General features: G+C 33.0%; 1 protein-coding gene across 3 annotated transcripts in view; it reads right to left on the bottom strand.

The window, feature by feature from the left end:
- Window positions 1-25,278, bottom strand: part of PACRG (parkin coregulated) — a 215,198-nt gene that overhangs the window by 157,167 nt on the left and 32,753 nt on the right. For all 3 annotated transcript variants that reach the window (XM_021544144.3, XM_077782077.1, XM_077782078.1), the window contains one exon: window positions 8,646-8,780. In XM_021544144.3, coding sequence (XP_021399819.3) covers window positions 8,646-8,780 — 135 coding nt within the window. The remainder of the gene's footprint in view (window positions 1-8,645; window positions 8,781-25,278) is intronic.

The following is a 25,278-nucleotide window of genomic DNA, read 5'->3' as shown; positions in this document are numbered from 1 at the left end:
AAGAAACCTACTGTTGCAGTACTTTCTGTGACTATATGTACCATGGAATAGAAACTGGAAGTACCCAGAATTACTCAACACCTTAAAAAATGTAGCCTTAATTGGAGGACATCAGCGTGGTACCCTATTTTAGTCTGTAAATGATTAAACTGAAAGATGATTAAACTTAGCTATGTCACACAAAATGCTATAGTCAACATAAATAGTGCCTTTGGAAAAAATCTAACCACAAATGTATTGCATATAAATATAAAATTAAGACATTATTAAATATAAATGTAATTAGGTCAAAACTAACTCTATCTTAGATTTAAGACAGAGATTTGAATTGGTAGTTGTTAAAAAAGATGATTATAAGTTCTGGAGATTTCATAACTTGGGGCACTATCATAGAATCACAGAATGGTCTTTGTGAGAAAGGGCCTTAAAGATCATCTGGTTCCAACCCCTTCACTGTAAGCAGGGACATCTTCTACCAGATCACACCACAGGTAGCTGAGTCTGGCCAAGAACACTTCTAGGGATATGGCAACCACAGATTCTCTGGATAACCTGTTGCAGTGCTTCACCAGCTTCACAGTAAAGAATTTCTTCCCATTATCTAATTTACACTTACTGTCTGTTTGCTTAAAGCCATTCCCCCTTGTCCTGTCACTATGTGCCCTTGTAAAATCTCTCTCCATCTCTCTTGTAGACTCACTCAGGTACTGAAATGCTACAATTATAAGTCATCCTGAAACCTCCTCTTTTCTAGGCTGAAAAATCCTAATTGTCTTAGCCTTTATAAATTTTAGATGGAAAAGCTGCTGGGCCATCCTGACTAGACTATTCTTTTGACAAGAAAGGTTGGATCACATGATCATTGAGGTCCCCTTCCTAGAATTGTATGATTCCATGATTCTATCATTCTATGACAGTTAATCAAAAATAGATTTCTGTTAACATTATGGACTAACAACTTAACAGATCATATGGAATTTTGTAATATCATAGGGAGAAAAGGGACAGGATGATGAATAATATTTACATCTGGCAATAATGATCCCATTCCATTGCAGTCAATGGAAATATTGTTATTCGCTAGCACTCTGTATGATCTAGGGTCATAGAGTGGGTATATGTATAGCACTATATAACATTGTTCAAGAAATTTAAAGGAGTTTTCATTAAATGAAAACCAGGTCATAGTCATTATTATAGTTGGCACTATATTATTATAGTGCCTATTTATTAGTATTCTGCATTTAAAAAACAAAACAAGAACAGTGTTGTGATGGAAATTTTTAACAATCTCTAAGAAAAAGTCACATGCATATCAGTCAAGACAACACTTTTGGTAGTGATTAGTTGGGTACTAATATCACAGTCATAAGGAATGATGAATGACATTTGTATAAACATGATTGTTTATGCAAAGTATTGGCTTGTGCCTGCTTCAGTAAGCCATAGTATACAGATTATTAATAATGCCCAAATTAAGAAGATGCAACAGAGTATTGCTGTTTTTAGTTTAAAGTGGAATACTTCTTTCTTGCTACCATTCCCCTGTTGCTATAGGACATGAAAAAGCATAACACGAGCCACCATGATGGCAAGGTAAAAAGGAAGGCGTTTATTATTTTGACTCTAGGCTTTATATTTTTCTAAAGGTGACAGTAGATTGGAGAGTGAATGGGTCACTTCTCTAAAAACATTAGACAAACTACTAATACATCGATTTTTTCCACCCCCACAAAAAAATACAAAACAATATGTTGTTTGCAAAAAATGTGTGAGAAAGTTTTCTAACAAAATATAAATTCAGAAAGCTTAAAAAAAATCTTAAAAATCAACGTAACAATGCCCCACAGTTTGTCTTCACAGAAAACAGAGGATTTTACTTTCCTTTTAAAAAAAAAATTAGTATCCAAACTATTTGTTTACACTATATCTGTTATAGTGGGGTTCCCCCCCCCCCCCCCCCCCCGCCCCAGGCAGCATTTAAAATTTGCTTCTTCAAGACTTTACTTCTTTACCCCAGTTCACACTTGTAGTTTCTCTAAATTATTATGTATTATTTCTGGCTTAATAAATTCTTGCTTTTGGTTGCCTTTTCTTGAATCTACACTGCAGTTTTATCTTATACCAATACATTTGTGTTGGAGACAGGCTTATTAATGATCATTGGAATGATTTTTAAAAAGGAGCCCTCTGGGAAAGATAAACAGAGGTCAATTGCAGCAGAAAACTGATCTATTGCTTAAAACACTAATGAAGACATTAAATAAAATATTAACTAATACCACTCTGTGCTGTACCAACTGTGTCTACATATGATACATGACCATTCCTTTTTCTACATAACCTTACAAGAAGGTTTCATTCTGCATGACAACACTTGTGGGGGATTTACTAGATTTTTTACAGTATCCTCTCAACACCTTTTACTATGAAGATATTAAATACAGTTTAACAAAAAGTAGAAGCAGAAAAAAGATTTCTCTATCTGAAAATAAGTTTTAAAGAATAATTAATTTTCACAGCATTTAGTTCTCTTTGCTTTCACATATCTGAGGCTGCAATTCCACAAACAGCTAAAGTAAACTAGCAGATCATGACTGCTGAACACAACAGTTTTGAAATCCCTCAATTCTCTTACATGTTTCACTGTGCTTTTCTCCTGTTTCTCTCTTCTTCACCAACACTCAGCACTAGCACTCATGGATTGCCATATAATCAAAGTTTCCAGGACTATGACTATGAATGTGTTGCTTATCGAGAAAAAACACACCCACCTTCTTTTCCTGAGTTAGTGAGATAAAATTACTCAAAGAGGGCTCTGATAAATGTCAGTGCCAGTGTCAAGTATGCTTCAGAAATAGAAAGTAGATGAGGTGAAGCAAAGTTGAATGTCCCCTTTAGACAGTAACAAGCATAAAATCCCTCAACTTCTTGAATTACACAAATTGCAAGATGACAGTATAATAATGGGGTCATTCTTTAGGGTAAATGAGCTCCATTCAATTACTATAAATTTATTTGGAGATTTGAACTTTGGAAAGTGTTACCAAAGTTTACTTGGTACTACATAGTGAATAACATACAGTGGTTATTAATTTGGTTTAATGACAAAACAATTCTAAAAAAATGAAAAATACAAACACAAGCTCTGCAAATGAAAACTTGTCTCCTCTCTGATTATATTGGTTGATATAAAGAAAGTATTTTCTCTCTCTTAAAACTTACCCCTCAAGCAATCAAAAAAGACTGAACTTCCAAGAAAAGAAAACAAAATTTAAAATCAAGTTATTTTATAGAGAAAACCCCAAAACAAAGTCCAACATTCAAACCAACCAACCAAAACAAAACCAAAACCCCACCAAAAAAAACAACTCACAAAAAATTTTCTTTCTTAATGCTGCATATAGGTACCAGCTTAATCATAGAAGTTCAGAATTCTGTGTAAACTAGTATACAATATACTAATAAAATTGTACTATGGAAAGTTCAAATTCTTTGTACTCGCTACTTCTAAAAACAACTTTCAGTAGTAGGTGTAAGGAGAAAGTGTATGCACATTCCAAACTCATGATGTTGAAGGCAGATCACTTTCTTTCAGCCCTGCATTTAGTTTCTATCACAAAGAAACAAATTTCCTACCAAAGCTTATTCTAGCTCCTGAAAAAAAAAAAAATTAACTGTGTAGGAAAGAGGACATGAAGAGAAACTAAAATGGCAGAAGTCATATCATTAATGAATATAGATACTCTGGGAAAATACCCCAAAAAATGGAAATCATGTTCATGTTGATGTTTTGCTTAAAAGTTTGAGTTTCTGAATTTGGCTGTCAATTCTCTGAAATTGCTCAAATTCTCTTGAAGAATAGAAGCTTTTTTTACTCCTGTATAATAACTTGCATAATTAACTCCACTCGCTAAAAAATATTTTATCAAACATTCTTATGGCTTTTCGTTTAATACAGAGAGATTGCATTTCAAACACATACTTTATAATTCAGAAATACTTGGTTTTATCAACTTTCTTAGTCAAAGGTTTAATTGCATTCTGACCTTTTTAAATTCAGTATCATATATTTAAAAATGGAAGTCCTTTTCAGATGTGAACTATGAGCTTTTATTATTCATAGCTTAGTATGAGATTGTGCAAAAGAATGTATTAATACATTTTGAAATAAAATTGCAATATACATATGCTGAAAAAGAATTGTGGGATTCCACAAAAGTAGTCAAAAGACATACATATTTTAGTACATTCTTTCAATATAAAGATCGCTTTCTAATATTATCAAATTCTAAATTAACAAAAATTGATGTTCCCAAGTTTTACATTTAATACCCATTAAAAATACTTTTTCAAACCATGCCATTAGTATTCATTCTCTCTTAGTGGAAAAAATAAAATACTTCTTATTTGGAAAGACCTTTGAACAATTGTCCAATAACTCAACCAAAGAAGTTGTTTATTTCCAGATCTTAAAAACTACTTTACAAAAGAAATATAAACATTAAATATTTGCAGAAATTTTAAGGCACTAGTATATATACAGTTCTCTTTTTGATTACCAAGAAAGGATAAAAATAAAGGCTTCAAATTAGACAGTAAAATGTTACATTGAGCATACGCTATTTAGCGAAGTCGTCACTGACTACTAGTACATCCACTGAAAGGGGATGAAGAGTCTGGAATTAATTTTGAAATTATTTTTTAAATTTAATTGAAATCAAAGCCAGAAGTTTGTGTAGCGAGTTATGTCTTGTTTTCACAGACATAATTAACAAGTCATTCTCTATATTTACTTTTTCAAAATAACAAAAGGACAACTTCTCTCCAGATTTGAAAACAAACATTAGGAACCCCAAGACAATCAATGTCTTCTTTTTTCAGAAATAAATGCAATTATATCCTCAGAACCACATAATTTTGCTTTGGCATTATCAGAGCTTTTTTGATCCTTTTTTTTCTGTTGATGGTATTCTTTAAAACCAGCTTCAATTTTCTGTTCTTGTCCATAATATAAGTGTATATTATCTTTTCACATTTTTTCTTCCATTAAGTTGAAACAGGTTTATTTAAACTTGCAACGATAGTAAAACTTACCAAGCAGAATGACAGCATTACAGAAATATTCTAACAGATGCCTGTAAAGACTTACTCTGAAAATTCACCAAGAGCACACATCTTCCTACAATGATCTAGTAAGATCTAATTTGCTTTGGTCCCTTTTTTTTTAAGAAAAGACACCAAGATAAACACCATGATTTATCTTCACAGTGCAACTTCTTGTTCATGCTTAGGATTAATTTGGAGCAAGAATGCCTCTTTCTAAATTTAGTGCATTTTGGAAACTATTAAGTGATTGAACAACATAGAAGCACTATTATTTCATAATTAAATATTCAACACATGCAGTTACTCAGAAACAGTTCTATACATTTCCTGAAGTTTAAATTTATATTTCATCTAGGTCTACAACCACAGTTATGCGTAGCCAGCCCTTACAGGTAATTAATCATGGGCTTAAAATTATAGATCTTCAGAACTGTCACAGTATCAATGGTCATTTATGTGAATTTTTTGGTACATATTAAATAAATACAATTAATGTATATTAAAGCATTTCAGATTCACCTATTCTCTCTGAAAATTACTGTATTCTGTCCAGAGTATTGCAACATAATGAATAAGTGTTCAAAGTGTTTAAAAAAAAAATAATGTCTGACAATTACAGTTTTGATTTAGTAATTATAAAAACAAACAAAGAAGCAAATAAAATACAGCTGTGTATTTTGCAGGAAAGAACAAAATCCTGTAGTATTTTCTTTTGCCAGTAAAAAAGTCAGGTTTCTGAGACCCTCATGCATTTTCTCTCATGCACCATTTGATAGACAAACTAACAAGAGTGAAATGAACTATGACATACATTATAACTAAATAGAGCAAAACCACTGCTCTCAACATAAAACACTGATACTGGTAATTACAGCAGGATTAAAATATCACTGTTACCATTCATTTCTTATTTTTATCTTCCATTTGATCATGATTCATTCAAGTAAGTATACTTCAGCCAAGCTTTTATAGGACATTTGCATCGACACATTTCATAAGTAAAATATCTTTTCAACTGTCATGAATTTAACAGTATTGAGTAAATATATTACTAAAAAGTTAAATTCTTTAATTAGATGTACAACTAATACACTGATGAAAATTAGCCATTAGATGTCTTTTGAGTAGTGCAACTATGTCCTTAAAACAAGTGAAAAATAGAGACCTTACTTTATCTGTACCTTTAAGTATCAGCTAAGGATGGACAATATTACCACCTTTTTGCAGCTCTGGGCAACCTCTAAGACTTCAGAAGGTATCTAGTGCAGAGTTTGAACTGGAAAGTGCAGTTTGCCTGTTTTGTGTACTTAAACTGCATAGTAATCAATGACAGTTGCATGTCAAACTAAACAATAGCCTCAAGTAACTTCTACCTCAGTGTTACTGAGTGCCTGCCTGCCACAGAACTCAGGATTGATTTGTGACTAAATTGAGTGGCATGGAATAAGGGAAATAAGGTTGAATCTGAACATGCACTAATATAGGAATGGAATAGTCCACTTCTGTGCTGCTTACTTACATTCATGCTGAAGTTGTGATTTTTTTTCAAAAGAAAGGATTAGAAGAATAGCAAAAATAACTCCTGCATGACATCTCAGTCCTACACTGCACTAGCTAAAAGCCAGTGTTTTACTGCAGTAGGTGGACATTAGGTCTAGAAGATGCAAAGTGTGTTAAGAAAAAATACACGCTGGATCTTTGACTAGACACTCTGCTGTTGTGATGACTGTTCAAGGCAGTATGTTTTCAAACAATTAAAACTACCAGATATAGAAATCAAACACTTTAGCATGTGGTTGGAAGGGTTGCAGATAAATTAGCAAGATGGAGTGATCCATAAGAATCATCAAATACAACTCCTTTCTTCTCACAGGACTACCTAAATCTGAATCATGTGACTAAGAGTGTTGTCCAGAAACTAAAAAGCTTGGTGCCATGACCATTTCCCTGGGGAATATGTTCCAGTGACCAACCACCCTCTCAATGAAAAACCTTTTGCTAATGTCTCATCTGAACTTATGCAGCTCCATTTAATTTCCTGACGTCCTAAGTCAACTAGGCAGTCACTAGCATCATCTAGTGGAATGCCAGTCCAGTAGTATTTCTGTACCTCTCAGTCTGGTTTTGAGAAATTAGAAATTAAAAAGCCTAAAGATGAAAGTTAAATTGTGCAGATTTTTTTGCAGTTACTTGAAAATCACCTTTGGGTCTTACCTGGTGATGAAAGATCAGAGTGCAGGCTTAAATTGTAAGCCTGTGAGTTCTAGTCCAGCAAGGGAATTTCTAGTGTTGCCTGAAGCCAAATTACACTGGAATCTTATCTTGATGGTGGGTAGAGTCATTTGGGACAGAGATTCCCTTTGCTGCAAGAACTACTAATTGTTCCTCGTGCTGATTCAAAACCTCTATAGGCAACAAAATAGTAGCACAAATCTTTCTTCTGTATTTCAATAAGCAAAAGAGCTACCTTAAAAATTTAGTTACTATAAAATATTGTACTACTTACCACACTACAGAGCCAATCCTGTTTGCTTCACTACAAGCAGAATCAATTATAAGATTGTAAAATTCCTCCTTTTAGTGTTGACTTAACATAGCTTTACATTTAAATATGGTATCATGTTTTTGACATTCTAAAAATCTGACACATTTTGTTCATGCATATCATGTTCATTTTCTGTAATTAACATGGCTTCCAGCAAAATCTCTTTCTAGTCCAATAAATGAGACAAAAATTAAAAAAATAATTCATGTTAACAAAAATAATTAAATAGTAGGAGCAGGTTAAAGATCAGCATTCATTTTTTAAATTAAGTTTAAAAGTCTGCAGTAGTTACTTAGAAGATTGGCAAGTTTTCCAAATAACATACCAAGCATTTTAGAGAGAAACACAGCTGCATTAGAATAGAGTCATTAGGCAATACATTTATTTTGAAGCCAATTAACCTTTTGTCAGAGAAATGTCGGAGCTGTAATGGTTTCAGCAGCGGAGGTCAGCCTGTAACAGAGGCACGTATGACAGCGATTACGCTGTCTGACATATGCTGGAGACTCAGAGTACAGCCGTGGAATGAAAATCTGCCTTCGTTTGTATTCTGCTCTGCATTTTCAGGGAGCAGACAATCTTGACCTATCCATTTAGGTAATTAAAGCTTCTATTTGGAAGTGTCCTGCAGGAAGGTGAAATCTGGGGGAGATAAATGGCTGCTGTTCGTTGTATCCAGCCACTTCCATCATTTGATGGACTGCCTGAAACACGCTGTATTGCCAAGTCCTCATAAAAATAGAGATAAATTGGGCAGGAGACAATTCTCTAAGGCAAAGCAACTCTGTCATCTTCCTTTTTGCAGCATCTCATTTAATTGTTAGCCAAGGCAGACAGCTGACTCAGGGGCCTTTCTCTAATGACTTTCCCACCATATTCCATTTGTTAAGAAATTATTTCAGTGTATTTACTTGCAAGCTAACTTTGTTGGACAATGAGAGATGTCACTTAAATAAGCTCAGCTGGTTGTCACAGCTGTGCCAGGACTTACCTTCCAGGCGATTCTGTTTCCTACAGACCCATGCTGAACAGCAATGGGAAAGTCTCCTCTCTCATAAAACTTGCGAAAAGCTGTGTGTTTTGCTGGTCTTTGTTTTACTGATCCTGCAGGTGGGGGCCCTCTTACCTTAAAAAGAAAAAATAAAACAACAAAACAAAAAAACCCCACAGTTTAGTGGCAATATATTTTTAGAAAAAGCCTATAGCCTGGCTTAAAATAGGTATAAAAGAAGAATAATAGTGATCTCCCAAATTATAGTTTGCTTTCTTCTTTACATGTTAAACTTCACTTCTTTAAAATTACACTTTGGTAATGACTTGTCAACTTTTTTTTTTTTTTTTTTTTCTTTTTGCCACTTTCAGAGTATCCCATAAAAACTGTCTATATTTTAAAGTAGATCTTTCTATTATCACAGCATTTTAAAGCAAAAAGAAAACACCAAGAAGGTAGTGACATTACATAGTAGAATTGTTGGGAAATTAAGTATTTCTCCTTTTTCTGTTTCTTTCTAGAAGTAATTTGACTTGATTTACAACTAATATTACTGTTTGCCCCTTCCACTGTATTTCACTAGTCATTAGGTAATGAGATTAGGTAATCTCTTTTAGCACATCCCTTCCCTGAATGCTATGGATTTGGCTTTCATATGACTTCCAGTCCTTAAATAGTGATGGCTGAAGAACTGGAAAGAATGAAGACCTTTCTCATCTGCCTGTGAGGAAATTTGATTTAGCTCCACTTTGCTCTTATCTGAGCTATTGTTGGTTTAGCATATGGCATAGTCTGAATGACATACCAATTCCAAAATGCTCATGCTGGAATCTTTTTCTCAAATGTGGTAGTAACAGCAACTAACAATTGGCACTATGATAATAGAATTTCAAATACTTAAAAGAAATCTATTCTTTAAGCTAATTAACAAAGCTAATCTCAAGTGCTAAGAGAGTCTAAGAGAGCTAAACTAATCTCAAATGCCCTTGACAACTGATTCTTCACTGTGAAACTCCATAGCTGTACATCTGGGATAAGAACTTCCTACAATTCTCTGCATGTTTCTTTTGTCAAAAATGCTAGAATGTGTCATTTAAAAAGGAAAAAAAAAAAAAAAAAAGGTGAGAGCTTCAATGATCCTAAACCATACCCAGTATTTGGTTTTATTCTATTTGTCTTCAGTGACCCTTACATTAGTTTCTAGCAGACATCCAGCTTGCCAGTGAACAGAATGTAAATTTCTAACATTCTCTTTTTCATTTGGGCTCTTCTGTAATTTAACTCTGCTAACTACAGATCTAAATTTGACTATAGATCTAATTTTTTACTTGATCTAAATTTTACTTTATTCCCCCAAAATGTTTTCACATAATTTTCTACTGACCTAGGTAAAGGAGTCCACTATTGATATGCCAACACTCTACTTTTCTACAAATTGCTTCAACTAGGGCTACTAAACTGTGACCTGTTGTTGCATATTGCTGTCCCTGATAGATCATGTCCAGTGAAAATGGATTTGATATGCAGAGCTGTAACTTCATTTAGTAAACACATCTGTAGCAGTTGAGAGTAATACTCAAAGAAAAGCATTTTTTTACCAATGTAAATAAACCTCCACTTGCTGTTCTGCAGAGGAAAAGTTTGTTCTATGCCACCAATGTAAGTACTTTCACTTGGTTTTTTGTGGGTTGTTTGTTAGGTTTTTTGGTTTTTTTTTTTTCTTTTTTTTGGTGTTTATTTTTTTTCCTCATTTGAGGCAAGTCTCAAGCATCACTGCACTTTGAGGCCACTGGAAAAGCACCTCTGTTCTTTTGTATGTTATTCACAAACAGGTCTTTCATACATCCTTTAAAACATTATTTTCTGTACAATATGAGAGGTCACTGTTAGATTTTAACTTAAATTATTGATAAAGAATATGTTGTCTTGACTGCATGAGATACAATCTGAATTCTTTCTACCCAACTACCATAATTAGCTATAGCTAATGCAATCTCAAATTACATCTTCTCTGATACCAGACATTCTCTTCTTCCCAATTCATGTTAGTATATTTGCTACAATACTTTTCCTACTGCAATTTACAAATTTTCTAGAAAATATGATTATGTTAATTAAATTTATTCCTATTCTTTATCCAAGAACAAAGATACTAGAAGGACTAAAGGTATGTTGGTATCAAATCCCTTCGTTGTACATTGTCCTTACATGAAGGCTTAGAAGCTCCATCTTAAGCAGTACACCAACTCTGATCTGCCATCTCAAAAAAGGTATTGGTATTATTAGAAAAGGTCCAGAAAAGGATAATGACTAAAGGTAAATAACAGAATAAAGTGAGCAAATGATTACTATGGAAGAACAAAATAAAGAACTATAAAATCATGACATTATGAAGAAGGTGATAAGGGCGGATTTTCCACTATCTCCTTCAGTAAAAGCATGGGACATAAAAAAACATCTAGTCAGTAAGAAGCTTGGAACAAACAAAAGTAGTTATGTATTCATGCAGAAAATAGTGGATTTATGGAACTCCTGTCTGAAAGTCAGTGTTGAAAACACTAAACTTTTCTGTTACATTCAAGATGTGACTGGAAAAGTTGATGAAAAAGGTATCATTCAAGTTGACTAAATCCTTATCAGGAATCATAAATACAATGAGTATTATTTTTCACGTAATACAGTCTGTTTGGTAGGTCTCTCAGCCTTACATTTAGTCTCATGGTGACATCATACTGGCATCTTATAGTTATCCATTGATTAACTGCCACAGCAAGTACTTTTTTCAGATTATGAGATCAATGTTAATAATATAATTTCTTATTAGTTTTAAGTACATTATGTTGTAATTTTTACTATAATATTTAATTACATTTCCATTAAATCAGTTGTCGAAGACATCCACTTGTATCTGTCACACCATGATTTTCATCTATCTTAATAACAACTTCAAGCATTATGTCATATACGTTTCATTATGCAATCCTGATTTTTAAATGAAAATATTAAATAACTAATTATTCCTAAAACCAAATATTTAGAAGCTCCATTAATAAATTTCATCTATTATCATATCTCTCATTTCAATATTACATGCCATTACTGCCTCCTCTTGAACATGGACTTTTTTACACTCCGAACACCTCTTGCACTGTATAACTACCAAAGTACTGTGTCCAGCTGGAGAAGCAGCAGTGTAACAAATACTTGAAAATAGTGTCAACAGAGAGATCTGTTGTTTTTCCCTTTGTCATAAAGACACTTTTCTTGTCATATTGGTCTGCAATAGATACAGAGACCTTTAAATACCTGGAAGAGCAACTAACTTCAAAGGAATGAAATTATCAAGACAGAAATGAGCCTAACATCTATCTAGAACAAGGAAGTATCAGCAATCAAGAAGACAGTGGAACTGTCCCTGCATTGAAGTTACAGTAATGTTGCATGACTGAAGCGTACTTTTGTGCTCTCCTTTATTTAATGAAGAAAACTTGTTTCATTTGTATCTGGCAAATCTAGTTGATGAAACCTTTGCTAAGTGGCTGCACTGAGCCAGTATTGCAAAAAAAGCTTAGCTTTTACAACCAGTTTCTTTTTTCAGGCTTCATTACTAGGGAGACCACCATGGAGTACTATTCTGTAATGCAAATACTGCTTTGGGTCATTCTAGCTGTACAAAATTTGCCTGAGGAAAAGTTTATGTGTATTATTTATTCTTTCACTTTTTTGCAATTCCTGATCTATGCCTGGATCACATGATCTCTATAGGCCTCTCTCAGCTGAGGCTTCTTAGTGATTTTATGTAGCTAAGTGAAATACACAAAAACTAATCAGACAATGCTTTTCTTTGGTATAATGAGTTTTGCCATCTTACATTTTATATTGTTATAATTACTGATAAAAAGGTCATTCTGAAAGTATTCCATTTATTAGAAAAATAGTAACAAATACTATCTTCTTCAAGTTAATAAAAATGTTTCATTGCAATATACTGAGAAAGATTAAGATTAGAGTTCCAGTTAATTAAAGGCTAATGTTCGTGATGGCAAAGTATATGAAGCAATAAACAGATTCTGAGGTTCGTTAAATGCCAAAGAGAAGTTGAAGAGTTTGATAATTGCAAAACTAATTTATTGTAATTCTATGCCATTGAACTATGTAAGATAAAAGATGCAAGCCATTAAGCAAAAAAGAAAGACCATATTTCTTTCACTGATTCATGGGCATTGAAAGCTGTTTTACCAGGTTGCTTTCTTAAACTTTTCAGTGAAGGCACATTAGTAAAATGACTAAAACTTTTTTTGTTAAGCCAGGTTTAAATAGTGATTAATATTTGAAGACTGAATTTTGTTCATTCTCTGAGTGTCAAACTCCATGCACTCTCAGGGACCTAAACATGTCTGTGTAGGACAACTGGCCATTTTTGTGAAAACTAACACTAGTTTCATGAGCAGTTTAAGACAAACAAAAACTGGACTGAGATCCTACTGTTCTTATATAACAATTCATGTATTATATTTTAAAAAAAAGAAAAATGATGTAATCAAATTTAATGGTTAAAGATTTTTCTTATTAACCCAGACTAACGCATTTAGAAGAAAGAAATTATTTCCAATTTTTGTCTGCCATGATTCTTACAAGAATAACGGAATTTAACCCTAGCCTTTTATATTTTCTCCACACAAAAAATATTTAATTAAATTTATTTTTGAAGCTACAGGAATCAAAAGTTATATGGCCACTCAACTGTCTTACTTAAAAAAGGCTTCCTTGAAAACATAATGCCGTATTATCACCTTGAAAAATTATATTTTCAAAATAAAACCATAAATATCCATTCTTTGTATTCAAAATAAAATATGCGTACAAAATTGCACTGCTTTCAAAGAATAGAATTTATTAATGCCTTCTGGCTCAGGGAGATGTAAAGGTGATGGCATTAAGGAAATGTTTGTGTAATCACTAACAAACTCTTTGTCTCATCCTCCTCTTGTACTGGTGTTAAACTTTGCTAATGCAGCACAGTTCAACTAGCAATCCACTTATTTCGCCATGGGAAAGATCATAATTCATTTCCTTGTGTACTGGTGCCAGAAGCTGTGGTCAAATGCTAATGTCAACCTCAAGCAAAATGCAATATATGAAATAAATTCAAACTATGCAATGAAGAATACTCAAGCTAGCAGGAATATTCAAAAATAAAGACCAAATAATATACCTAGCACTATTCAGGGCCACATTGACACCCAAAACTTTACTAGAACAGTCAGCTGCAGGGTCTCTTCCTCATTGTGTGATAAAGCTCTTATCTTGACTGGACAGGCACTGACACAACATTGCCTAGATAACAATTCATGCCTGGTGATCAGGTTGAGGTGAAGAAGCTATGAACCACAGTTTGTGCTTTTGGTGTCAACCCACACAGCAGTGCCTTGCATTTGTTTCTACATTTGTAATACAGACAATCCCATCATCAAAACAATCTCATCAATAACCCATGAGAAAACATCAAGATTTTGGCAGTTATCTACCAACACAACAGAATAATAGGATGATAATAGTTTTTGGTGACATCCACAGAGTGTTGACTAAACACAATTGCAGTACCAAAGATTTGGAAACAAATCTTAGCAAGTGTTAACAATCAGAACCTCATCTAGGCAACCCCAAGACTGCTAATAAGCAGCAAAGCTTGTCCTGCTCTTCTTAATTTACTGATCCTAATTTGATTAAACTGACTTAGGTGGTTAATACATTCTGCAATCATGTTTTGATTTTGTTATGTACTCATACCAAAAATTGAATGACAAACTTCAAATGATAGGAGAGGCACAGTAAGATGTCCCAGTAGGTACTGCCGAGTTCCACATTAATTCTTTTTATTTAATATCAATATCACAAGCATTCAATATCAAAAGAACTCGATCCCTCAACATGCATCAGATAAAAGCTTTTTATATCCAAAAAGAAACAGGGAGATAGTTCTTCAAATGTGCCACTCTTGATATGCTTTAAATGGTGCCACATCTAACACTTAGAAGCTGCTTCTGGGGCTATTCCACAAATCTGGACAACAGATCAAAGCCCATCTCATAACTTCAAAAGTCAAATTGAGAAAAATCAATTTTATGACCCCCAAATGAAACTACTGATAGGTCAGCAAACATGACAAATGCTTCCAAAGCACTACCACTTGAAAGAAGAATTAGACACATGATTTTGTACAAAGATACTGTATCTTGTTATTGCCTTGAGACACTACGGAAAGTAAGTCATAAGCTGCATGCAGAATTACTCTATTTCACCACCTCAAGAAATGTAATTTTTGATTGGGGAAGAGATAAGCCGCTTCAATAAGACAGATGTGCCTATGTTATAAGCTGCTCTACAGCACTTTGCACTTGGAAGGTCCTTCATCTCTTATTCTCTACTGGAATATAATGTAATTATTTCATATAATTAAAATTTCTCTCCTGATGCTTGCCAAACAATTTCCTTTGATGCAAAGGGAGAAGAGTGACAACTACTAATATATTTCTCTACTAATATATTTCTTTCCTTCCAGTCCAGATGAATACAGTCTTGCCCGGTTAGTTTCACAAAGTTTTCCAGTGCATCAATTCCACTAAATCTAGAAGCCTTCTAAAATTTTCCTGATAGCTATTTTAATGCAGGGGAGATTCTTTTACTGTCAGTGCTACTGTTGCTCATAAAGGTATTTATTAACCTGCAAAGATATCTGTCCTTTTAGCAGGGACAACTGATCAATTGACTTCTTTGATGTTAAATTCAAATCATTTCCCCACAAGAGGAACACTAGTAGGAAGCAAATAGTTTTTAATTCATATTGTATGCAGTTGAAAATGCTTTAACAATCTCTGCTTGTCTGCTTGGCATATAGGTAAAAAAAATCTCCCAAGAAAAGTTAGATTTTCCTTGGTGAAATTTTTGTCTCATATATTTTGTCTCATAGAAGTCAAATTTGTAGGATGTAAGTGAAAAGGAGCTTTCACAAAATATTTCTTCACAGATGCTGACAGTTGCTGGGTTGTGACTATGAAAGGAGAAATATATCCTTCAAAAGTCACAATGCTCTTGCTTTCAAAATTTTGTTATTTTAAATGCTTTTCATATTGGCAATGCAGGATTAATCACTTTCTGTAGTAACTGATATTCCCCAAATATTTTGTGTCAATCTCCATCACTACCTAGACTGTTTGCTTGTAACCCCTTTATCTGAAATATAATTATTCATACCTAAAAGTAATGATAAAGTTTTATTATATTGATGTTAATAATTTCAGGACAGCTGGAAGTTATTGAAGTATACTAAATCTGCATGGAAATATATTAATCTGGACCAAAATATATGAAATATTAAAAAAAAAAAAGTTTTTCTCTGTAGGATCCAATTACCATTTCTATTTATCCAATATAGCTGTTCCTCACACTGAAGCTGTTATGCAGCATCTTTAATCCATACAGCATTGTTACTGTAGGCTAAATCAATCTGCTGCATATTCAGGGCTGTGAGGATTCTGTGGTCTCTTTGAGGTCTGGAATATATGGGGGACCATTTTTTTAAATTAAAAAAAATCCTTACATAAAGTTATGATCTTCATACTTTTCAGCACTGTTTAGTTTGGCAATCATACGCTGACATTTGTTAATCATCAGTGACAAGTTTTAAATAAACTATACAGTTTAAATAAATAAAACTATATAGAAACTAAATAAATAAATAAAACTATATATAAATAAATAAATAAATAAATAAATAAATAAATAAATAAACTATACAGTTTAAATAATTTAAATAAACTATACAGTTTATTTAAAGTCCCAAGATTTTCTTTTACAATGATTCAATTTATGTTTGCTATGACTTAAGAAATAGCTTAAACTCTATTTAATTGCTTTTTCCTTAAGACCTTTTCTGAAGCCCGACTCCCTCTTTTTCTTTCCTGAAACTGTTTTCTTCACAAGTATCAGAAAGTAATGTACTGTGAATTTTACCATGATTCTTTAATAGACTGTTTGGGAAAGACTTGATAATAACTCCTTGGACATCATGATGTCTCAGGTGTATAGTGAAGTACAGCTAGATTAACTCTTGTTAAATGTCAAAGCCTGCCCCATTTTTTAAAATCTTACTGTTATAGTTTGTGCTCCATTTTTTCTGTCATGCTACCAAAAATGTCTTAAAATACTACAAATCTCTCTCTTTTCAGTAAGCTGATTAGACTGGAGAGTACTGACAGGGGTTTTGGGGCCTTTTTTGCCATTTTTGAAAGGAGTCTGACATACAGATTCCTTTTCGCAATGTAATCATTCACGGCCATAGGCTTTCCAAGTGCTTCAGTTGTAATTTCCTCAGTTTCTTTCCACATAAGGTAATTAGACCTTAAAATATGACTTCAGCAGCTTTCCAGCTAGCCTTCTTGTCCTATACATTTATGTGATTAGAGATTCAGCTAGGCATCATTTTTTTCATTATTGCATACATTTTTTATTCCACTTAGACTTGAAATAACACAGAAGATTGACCTAAGTTTTTTTGTGGTTCACGGGAATATTCTCAGGAAGATTTTTTTGTACAGGAAGGCATATTCTATCTAGCTAGTAAAAACATGGTTTTAAAAAGTTTGAGAGCTCATTTCATTCTTTACACTCAAAACATCCCCACAGTAGAGCTTTATTCTTCCTCTGCCAGAAAATATGACCAACTACTTATTTTCTTTTCCTTATCATGATTATTTCCTCTTCTTATACTCCTCATCATCTCCAGAACTGATTTCTAGGGTGCTAGAAGGAGCAGAATCCCAACCTTTCCAAGTTTTGAACTTAACAGGATGCATGAAGATTCTCTTGGGTGAAAGTCAAAGAACAGAAACAGGGCATCTTCAGCATATATTATTAGCAAAATAGACTTTGTCTTAACTACCTAGACAGTGAACATATAAAACTTAATGAAAATTTTAATTTCTTGATAATTTGAAAATTCTAAAAAATTAACAAGGATCATTTTTACTTAGAAGAAACTGGAAAGTATGTAAATGTGCAGAATTAAACTGATTATTTTAGATGTTATGCCATTTCTCAGTCAAATTATGTCTAATTCACCTCATTTTCTTGTGTTGTAACCTACACATTTATACTCAATTCAGTTTAAAATTACACTACTAATTTATAGTGTACAGACTCCTTACACAAGTGGTGTGGCAGAAAAAAAGGGAAAGTTTTATCTATGAGACTTTAGTATATTGGGATGCTATTTCCTAGCATATTCTGATGCAGTTTTTTTTGGTATATATGGTATTCTGAGCAGGGATTGGAATGAAGGTATCCAGTTTCAATGGGACTGCTCTAATCAAGTTATTTAAATCTTCATTCTCATATGTGGTCCTAGAACCCTTGAAAACATTGTTTTAGTTGAAACCATATCCCAAATGCATAAATTTCACTGCTATAACTGAAAAAAATCTAAGATTTTCATAATAAAGATCAGTGTCTTGACCTCCAGGGTACCAAATAGGACACCAATTATTCAGAAATGTATTTCTGAAATTTATCAAAGAAATAAAAAAATGAAAAAAACCAAAATAAATTAAGGTGGAACTATGATCAAACTGCTCCATACAGCATCTAGGAAAGGGCATTAATAATAAAACTATTAATGAAATTCCCAAATGTAAATGTGTATCAATACTGTACAGGTACATCAAAGTGAAATATTACTGTCTTTATACATTAGTCAAGAGTAATTGTTCTAAAAACCCCACAACTCATGACTATGCACATTAAGAGTTGAAAAGTATACATTATAGACTATAGTGATAAATAGGTTACTTGCTAATGTTGGTAATTAGCAATAGGAAGCTTTTACTGGACATTTCTTATTTCTCGACTGCTAGCTCCTTAAGGACTAGAGTGCATCAGAAAATCTAGTCCCAAGAGCAACAAACTGCTACAATTACACAGAATAATGCAATCCAGAAAAAAATATCTTTTTTGATTTTCACTAAACTTCTTGGAAAGTAGGCAGTCACAAGGAATCATATTCTCTGCATGCTTAATACAATTCCATTATAATTACAGAATCATTATCACCACTTTGTAAGGACAATAAAGAATAAAAAAAGATTATATATTGATAGATTTAAACACTGTCCAACCAGACAAGAACAAGTATACAAAATATGCAAACCATATAATTTATAGTAAATTTGGATATAATGTGGCAATGAAGAAAAAGTCAGCTGTGTTTCCTATCATATAAATGTGATGCCAAACATATCCAAGGGGAACCCTCTGGTTATAGGAAAAGGTCATCAACAAAAGATCACATTCCTCCTACCAAAAAAGCTGGGATGATGATCTGTTTCTTGCAGGGAGGAATAGCACCATTGACTTCAGAATGCAGACATGCATTAGAAGGGTGAGCACAACATCAGCTTAAGGCATGGATACTGGAAAGCTTGTGTGTATAAATTTCAATTATTTCCATATTGGGCATAAGCAGCAATAATTGGATAATTTTACTCCATGTAAACATCTTCTTATCTAGACCTTTTTTTTTAATTTATTTATTAGACTGCTAGGACTTTAATTAAATGAATCACAAATTCTTGGTTTCACACACAATATTTTTCTATAGCTCAAAGAAATTTCATAGGCTGCTTAATCTGGTAACTTTGCCCTGGAGGCTTTGCTATTAAATCTCAGTGCAGCAACTGATGGAGAATGCAGGTGACCTAGGCTGTAATTCAGATTAAACAGCATTTATTTACTGTGCTACCAGATGCAATCCTTGTTTATAAAACTTTTTTTAAAAAAAAGCTTTAAGTACTTTATTAATCAAATTTACATTTTGCCAGAAAGTTCAGACTCTCTTTTCCTGTGACACATTTAGACTAACAATTGCTTCCATTACTTATTTGGGGCTTCATTTCCTAACACAGGTACTTATGTCTATTCTAATTCTGTATATCCTTGCAGCCTCTCAGAACAGCATCTCTTAGATAATTAAACTCCTAGTTTGAAATTCAAGACATAAAATTTAAAGACCATGCCAATCAAAGTAAAAACATTTCTGTTGTTTCAATCATAAAGGAAAATATTTTTAAAGAGATCAGCTGGTAGTTAGGAAAAAAAAATTCCAGAAAAAGTTTAAATTTTCAGTATCACAAAGCATTATTCCATTGGAACCTAGAAGACTTTTGAGGTAAGACACAAAAGATAGAAGAAACACAGTTAACAGAATCTAGTTGTAAGATGGAGTTAAGGGAAAAGGAGGTAGCTTTTTAAGTGCCAGAACAGAAATATGAATAATTTTACTCCACATAAACTGCAAGAGAATCAATCAAAAAAATCACAAAAGCTTGTCAGAAAGGAGCTCTTCCATGAACATAAATGAACAAGAATTATAGCTCTGAGATTTGGACGTTTTTACAATTATTTTTCTTCAATCTTGCCATACTGTTTTTCCACATACAATTGGAAAAAAAAAAAGAAAAAAAAGAAAAAATAAAAAGAAAAAAGCCTTCATGATTATGAAAAAAGCTCTTCCAATATAGAGAAATGAAGGACTGTTTGAAGAAGCATTGAAAACAAAGTTCCAATAGATGTGACGTTACCCCTCAGTTTAGAATCTATATGACTTTTTCAACATATCAGCAATTTTTCTGGTGGTCATTTGAAAAAATCATCTTTCAATGTCCATCTTGCTGCTAGATATAAATATGGACACTAGGATAAAGACTGCAAGGCATCTGGCTGTTCTGAACAACATTGCATAGTTTGCTCTCACAAGGCTACATCTGCCATTTTTTTCTGTCAGAGGAGCCAGTTTCCAGTAAACTAACATGGATACTGAAAGATAACTGGAAATTTGAACATGATTCTCTACATGGCAAAATATATTTTAATTTTCATAGTTTTCTCTGTCTTTCTGGGTAGAAAAAATGCTCTTTCCAGTAACGAGTAAAAAGTACAATTGAAACCCCAGCAGAGTGACAACTGGAAACTAGTAGTAAGACATTAGGCTTCATCCATCTTTTCTTCTTGAACTCAATTTACAACAAGAGTGAGTTCTTTGCAGAACTAAGGATCAACAAAGAGACTGTTGTAATGGAACATTATGCATTAATAATCATTGTAAAGACACTTAAGATTTGTAGTAAAAAGCTTTGTTTCTAACCTATTAAAATTATTATTAGCTCTATTTTTCTTGACAAATTCAATCAACATATATAAAATCTAGCAGTAAGATTTGCTGATAGGGTGAATAGCATTAATTAGCCTAATTTATACAACCAACAGAATCAAAATAGAAGCCATCCTTCAGCTCTGTAACAGAAACTGCAACTTCAAAGTTACACAGAAATTGAGGAAAAAACCCAACAATTTTATTTGATACATATCAATTACACCATCTCAGAAAGAAAAGATGGCTGGAGAATTGTGAAGTAAAAATGTAAAAGACAGGTGAGCCGTAACCATTATTTACTTATCAGATTTATTAACCTTTTAAGAAGAAATTAATTTTGAACAATACAGTATTTGACAGTTCAGGCATCAACTGAGATTAACCAATAATAATACTGATGGAAATCAGAATAAAGCACAGCAGCTAATCATAGAATATAATCAAAAAATCATTGAAGTAGGAAAAGATCCCTAAGATCATTGAGTCCTATCCTTAACCCAGAAATTCTGGGTTCACCACTAAACAATGTCTCTAAGTGCCACATGTTCATGTCTTTTCAATATTGCTTTCCAGGTATGCTGATTCAAGCACTTCCCTGGGCAGCCTTCCAGTTCCTGGACTTGATAACCTTTTTGATGAAAAAAGATTTCCTCATATCTAATACAAACCTCCCCTGGTGCAATTTGAGGCTGTTCCCCCTTGTTCTATATCTTTTAACTTGAGAGAAGAGACTGACCTGACTACACCCTCCTTTCAGGGAGAGAGTGATAAGGCATCTTCTAAGCCTCCTTTTTTCCTTTAACCAGCTGATAGTTTTTAATTTTACTGGTTACAAAGATTTAGCTCAGTTTTTCTATCCTTTTTTTTTCATACTGAATTCTCTACAAATTTACATGGAACTGGTTTCTAATAAGATGGTGTATGGACATTTACATTTCTGGGACACTTTCTTTCTGTGAAAAAGTACTGTAATGTAATGAAAAATTATTTGGTACCCATCCATGTAACAAGAGCTCTCTTGGTGAATTTATGAGATTACTAGAAACAATGAAAATCTCCAGCTGATCATATATTACATTTTGCATTTTATGTACCCAAGTACTTGCAATTTCATGTTTTATTTTCCATTTCAAAATAGCCATAGTTGTAACTTACTCTTCAAAGTCTTGAATGTAGAGATTCTGCTCTCAATTATACTTTCTTTTACCAAAGAAAATACGGTCTCCCAATAGATGGTTAACTTAGATGGATTGAAGAGACTATTTAGAAGGTTTACCTAATTGAAACTGTGTTTTATTATAAACCAAATGCCTGCTTTAAAAATACACTGCTAAATTGCTGCAAATATTTACACAACAAATCAGTACAATAGAAAAAAGTAAGGGAATTTAGATAGTCTCATAAACAATTTTGAATTAACAGAAGGTAAACTCATTGAGCAAATTCCTTGCAATGTATTATTTCCTTTATTCCTGAAAAAAAAAAGGCTCTAAAATTTCAGGTTTATGTAATCAGTCACCTTTTACTTCACATGTATCAATCAAAATACTTTCAGCTAGTAATAAAATAAGGAAGAAATTAATCATATGGTTATTGGTAAAATTCACAGCTTCAAAAAATCTCAGCAAAAGGATTATACAATGTTGCCACCAAAAGAAACTGGAAAGATGCACAGGCAGAGCATGCAATTAGAAAAAAACTAATTTGCAAACTTAAGCCAGATTGTAACTGGCATAATAAAAACATTGATATCAGACACTGGAGTTTGCAATAAAGAGTCTTTGAAAGGATTAAAAAAGCCATAAGAGATTATCAAACTAATCACAGCTGATATTGGCACAAATCAGATATCAGATGCCATATATTAAAATCTTCAGATATGTCTTTTTTAGAAACATGAAGTACTAATAGCTTAAAAAATAAACATAAAAATACATGTAAATAATAAAAACCAGCATTTTGAAAACCTAGTGAGGTGCCATTAGAAAATCCACTTTGAGGAGAGTTCAATGCTGAATAAAAGGAGGGTTTCAAGCATCTGAAAGGACATAAAATTTATTTTCTATCCGCATTCATAATTGTATTCTGTCCTATTAAAATAGCTATTTTAGCATGTCCTTTGTTGTCCAGCTTTTCTTACTGAGATCCAGAAAAAAACATAAACCCTCTCCCTGCATCCCCCAGGATGAGTTGCAGAACATGTGCCATCCCAAGGATCATTAGTAGGCAATCAGATTACCAAAATCAAGAGCACATACATAAAAATCTCCAAACATTCAGTTGTCAGTTTTCTTTAGATACTCGATGAACATAATCTACCAGTGAAAGTATATGGAAGAAATGTTATCAAAGAAATTTACATATATTTTTAAAAAATAAAAATATGAAAAAGGCAAAAATGGTGCAATTAGCCAAACAAATTGTAAAAAAGCCAATGCTAAAAAATATGGCTCTGTGCACAATTTTTTAGTGAATTTGCCAGTTTCAACAGATAAGAAGAAAAAGAGAGAATGCACTCATAAAGCTATAGGTTCTGTGAAGATCAAAACCATATTGAGTAACTGCATAGTGAATTCAGGAAAGCAAAATTAGAGCAATGACAGAGGTAGATGACAGGTAAAACTTATTTTCGAAACTACTGAAAGTGTTGACATCTAAAATCTTAACAGTAACTACAGCTCAGTGACATAAATTTTGGTCAAATAAAGACCAAAAGTTATTTCAGTTTGCTTAAAAGTTATGCAAAGAGAAATTACTCCTCAATAACTCTAATGATGCATTTGCATTCTTTTTTCCCATGTGTTTTCCCTTTCAACCCCAGAAGGGTCATTATCTATCATGTCAACCTACGACCTGGATTAAACATAATGAAACTGCAGAAAAATAGAGTCAGAGTAAAATATTCTCACATAGGGACAAAGACTAATGGAAATAAAATGTTAGCAATTATCACTATATGATGGATATTTCCATACCATTTCGGTAGTTTTCTCAGAATATTCTGCAGAATATTCCAACAAGGTCTGTAGTCTTCTCTTTCAGTGAAATAATTATCTTAAAATATTTCCATCATGTTCATAAGATGCATTTAGGATTTTTAAAGGCACAGATTCAATAACCTTGAGCTTCTCATTTTGAAATTATGCTGTACAATGTCATCAGCAGATCCTGTACTTTTACTATGGATTCTAGAGATAATGTTCTATGAATTTGCAACTACACCATTAAGAATAGTACAGAAATGCACATTCTTCAAAGATTCTAAAGCCATATACATAAGGCAATCTCAGAAAATAAAGACATTTCCCTTCCTCTGGCTTACTTTCTTTTCACTTAGGGGAAGAAACTGATCCAGAAGGCAAGTATTAGTAAGATTTTATGGTGTTTAACATCTTAGCAGTTCTGCGTGCTAAGGAATAAATTCAGGAACATGACTCTACAGAATATTTGATGCTGAAAAACAAATTTCTCTGAAAATCAAATACGTTATCACAAATTTTGGCTCCAGTGCAAATGCAGTATAAGGCTGCAACTAATTTTAGAGAATGACAGACTATGCTGAGTTGGAAGGGACCCACAAGGATCATAAAGTCCAACTCTCAGCCAGAACAATTCCCAAGAATCACACCATGTGCCTGAGAGTATTGTCCAAACACTTCTTGAACTCCATCAGGCTTGGTGCTGTGGCCGCTTCCTTGAAGAAAATTCCAGTGCTCAAATTTGAAGAAAATCTTCCCCTAACATTGCAAAAGCAAAGAATGTTTTAGAATCAGAAGTGTTACAGTAATTATTTTTGATGCCATATGACTGAAACTGCCTGAAATGTGGTGTTCTAATAAACACTCAAGACTGAAGAATTGTGGTATCATTGATCTATGCCTTGTCTTCTCCACCTCCATCTTCGCTGATTAATTAGTTCCATGCATTAGTTCATGCTGTATCCAAAGCAGGAAGAAACAAGGAATACTGAAATAGTATTGCAATACCAACCTGTTTAGTAAAACAGCTTAAAGACATTTTAATTAATGAACAATAAATTACATTTTCACAGGAAAAATACAAGAACTGGAAATGTTCTCAGTGATATTTTGAAAACAGCTCAGAAAAAGAATGATACCTTTATGCTAGAAAGGAAGAATATCTAACCTGGGGATTAAAAAATCTAATCACGACTGGGAGATAACAGTAAAAACTAACACAATAACTAGATTAACATTCTTCTGAAAAACCTATTTCTAAAGAAAATATGAGAACCTTAAATAATCTGATAGCAAAATAAGAGAAAATAATGAGAATGTTAAACTTCTGAGAAATAGATTATTTCCTAACAAGAGAAAAGTGAAAAAAAAAATTATTATCCACTGAACAGTAAATATGGGGAAGAGATACAAAATAAATTAAATGTTTATCACTGTAATAGTTTTCCTG

This window comes from Lonchura striata, chromosome 3, assembly GCF_046129695.1.
Source record: "Lonchura striata isolate bLonStr1 chromosome 3, bLonStr1.mat, whole genome shotgun sequence".
Classification (NCBI taxonomy): Eukaryota; Metazoa; Chordata; class Aves; order Passeriformes; family Estrildidae; genus Lonchura; species Lonchura striata.
The sequence above is the reverse complement of the archived record's forward strand: the minus strand, read 5'-3'. Positions and strand labels throughout refer to the sequence as shown.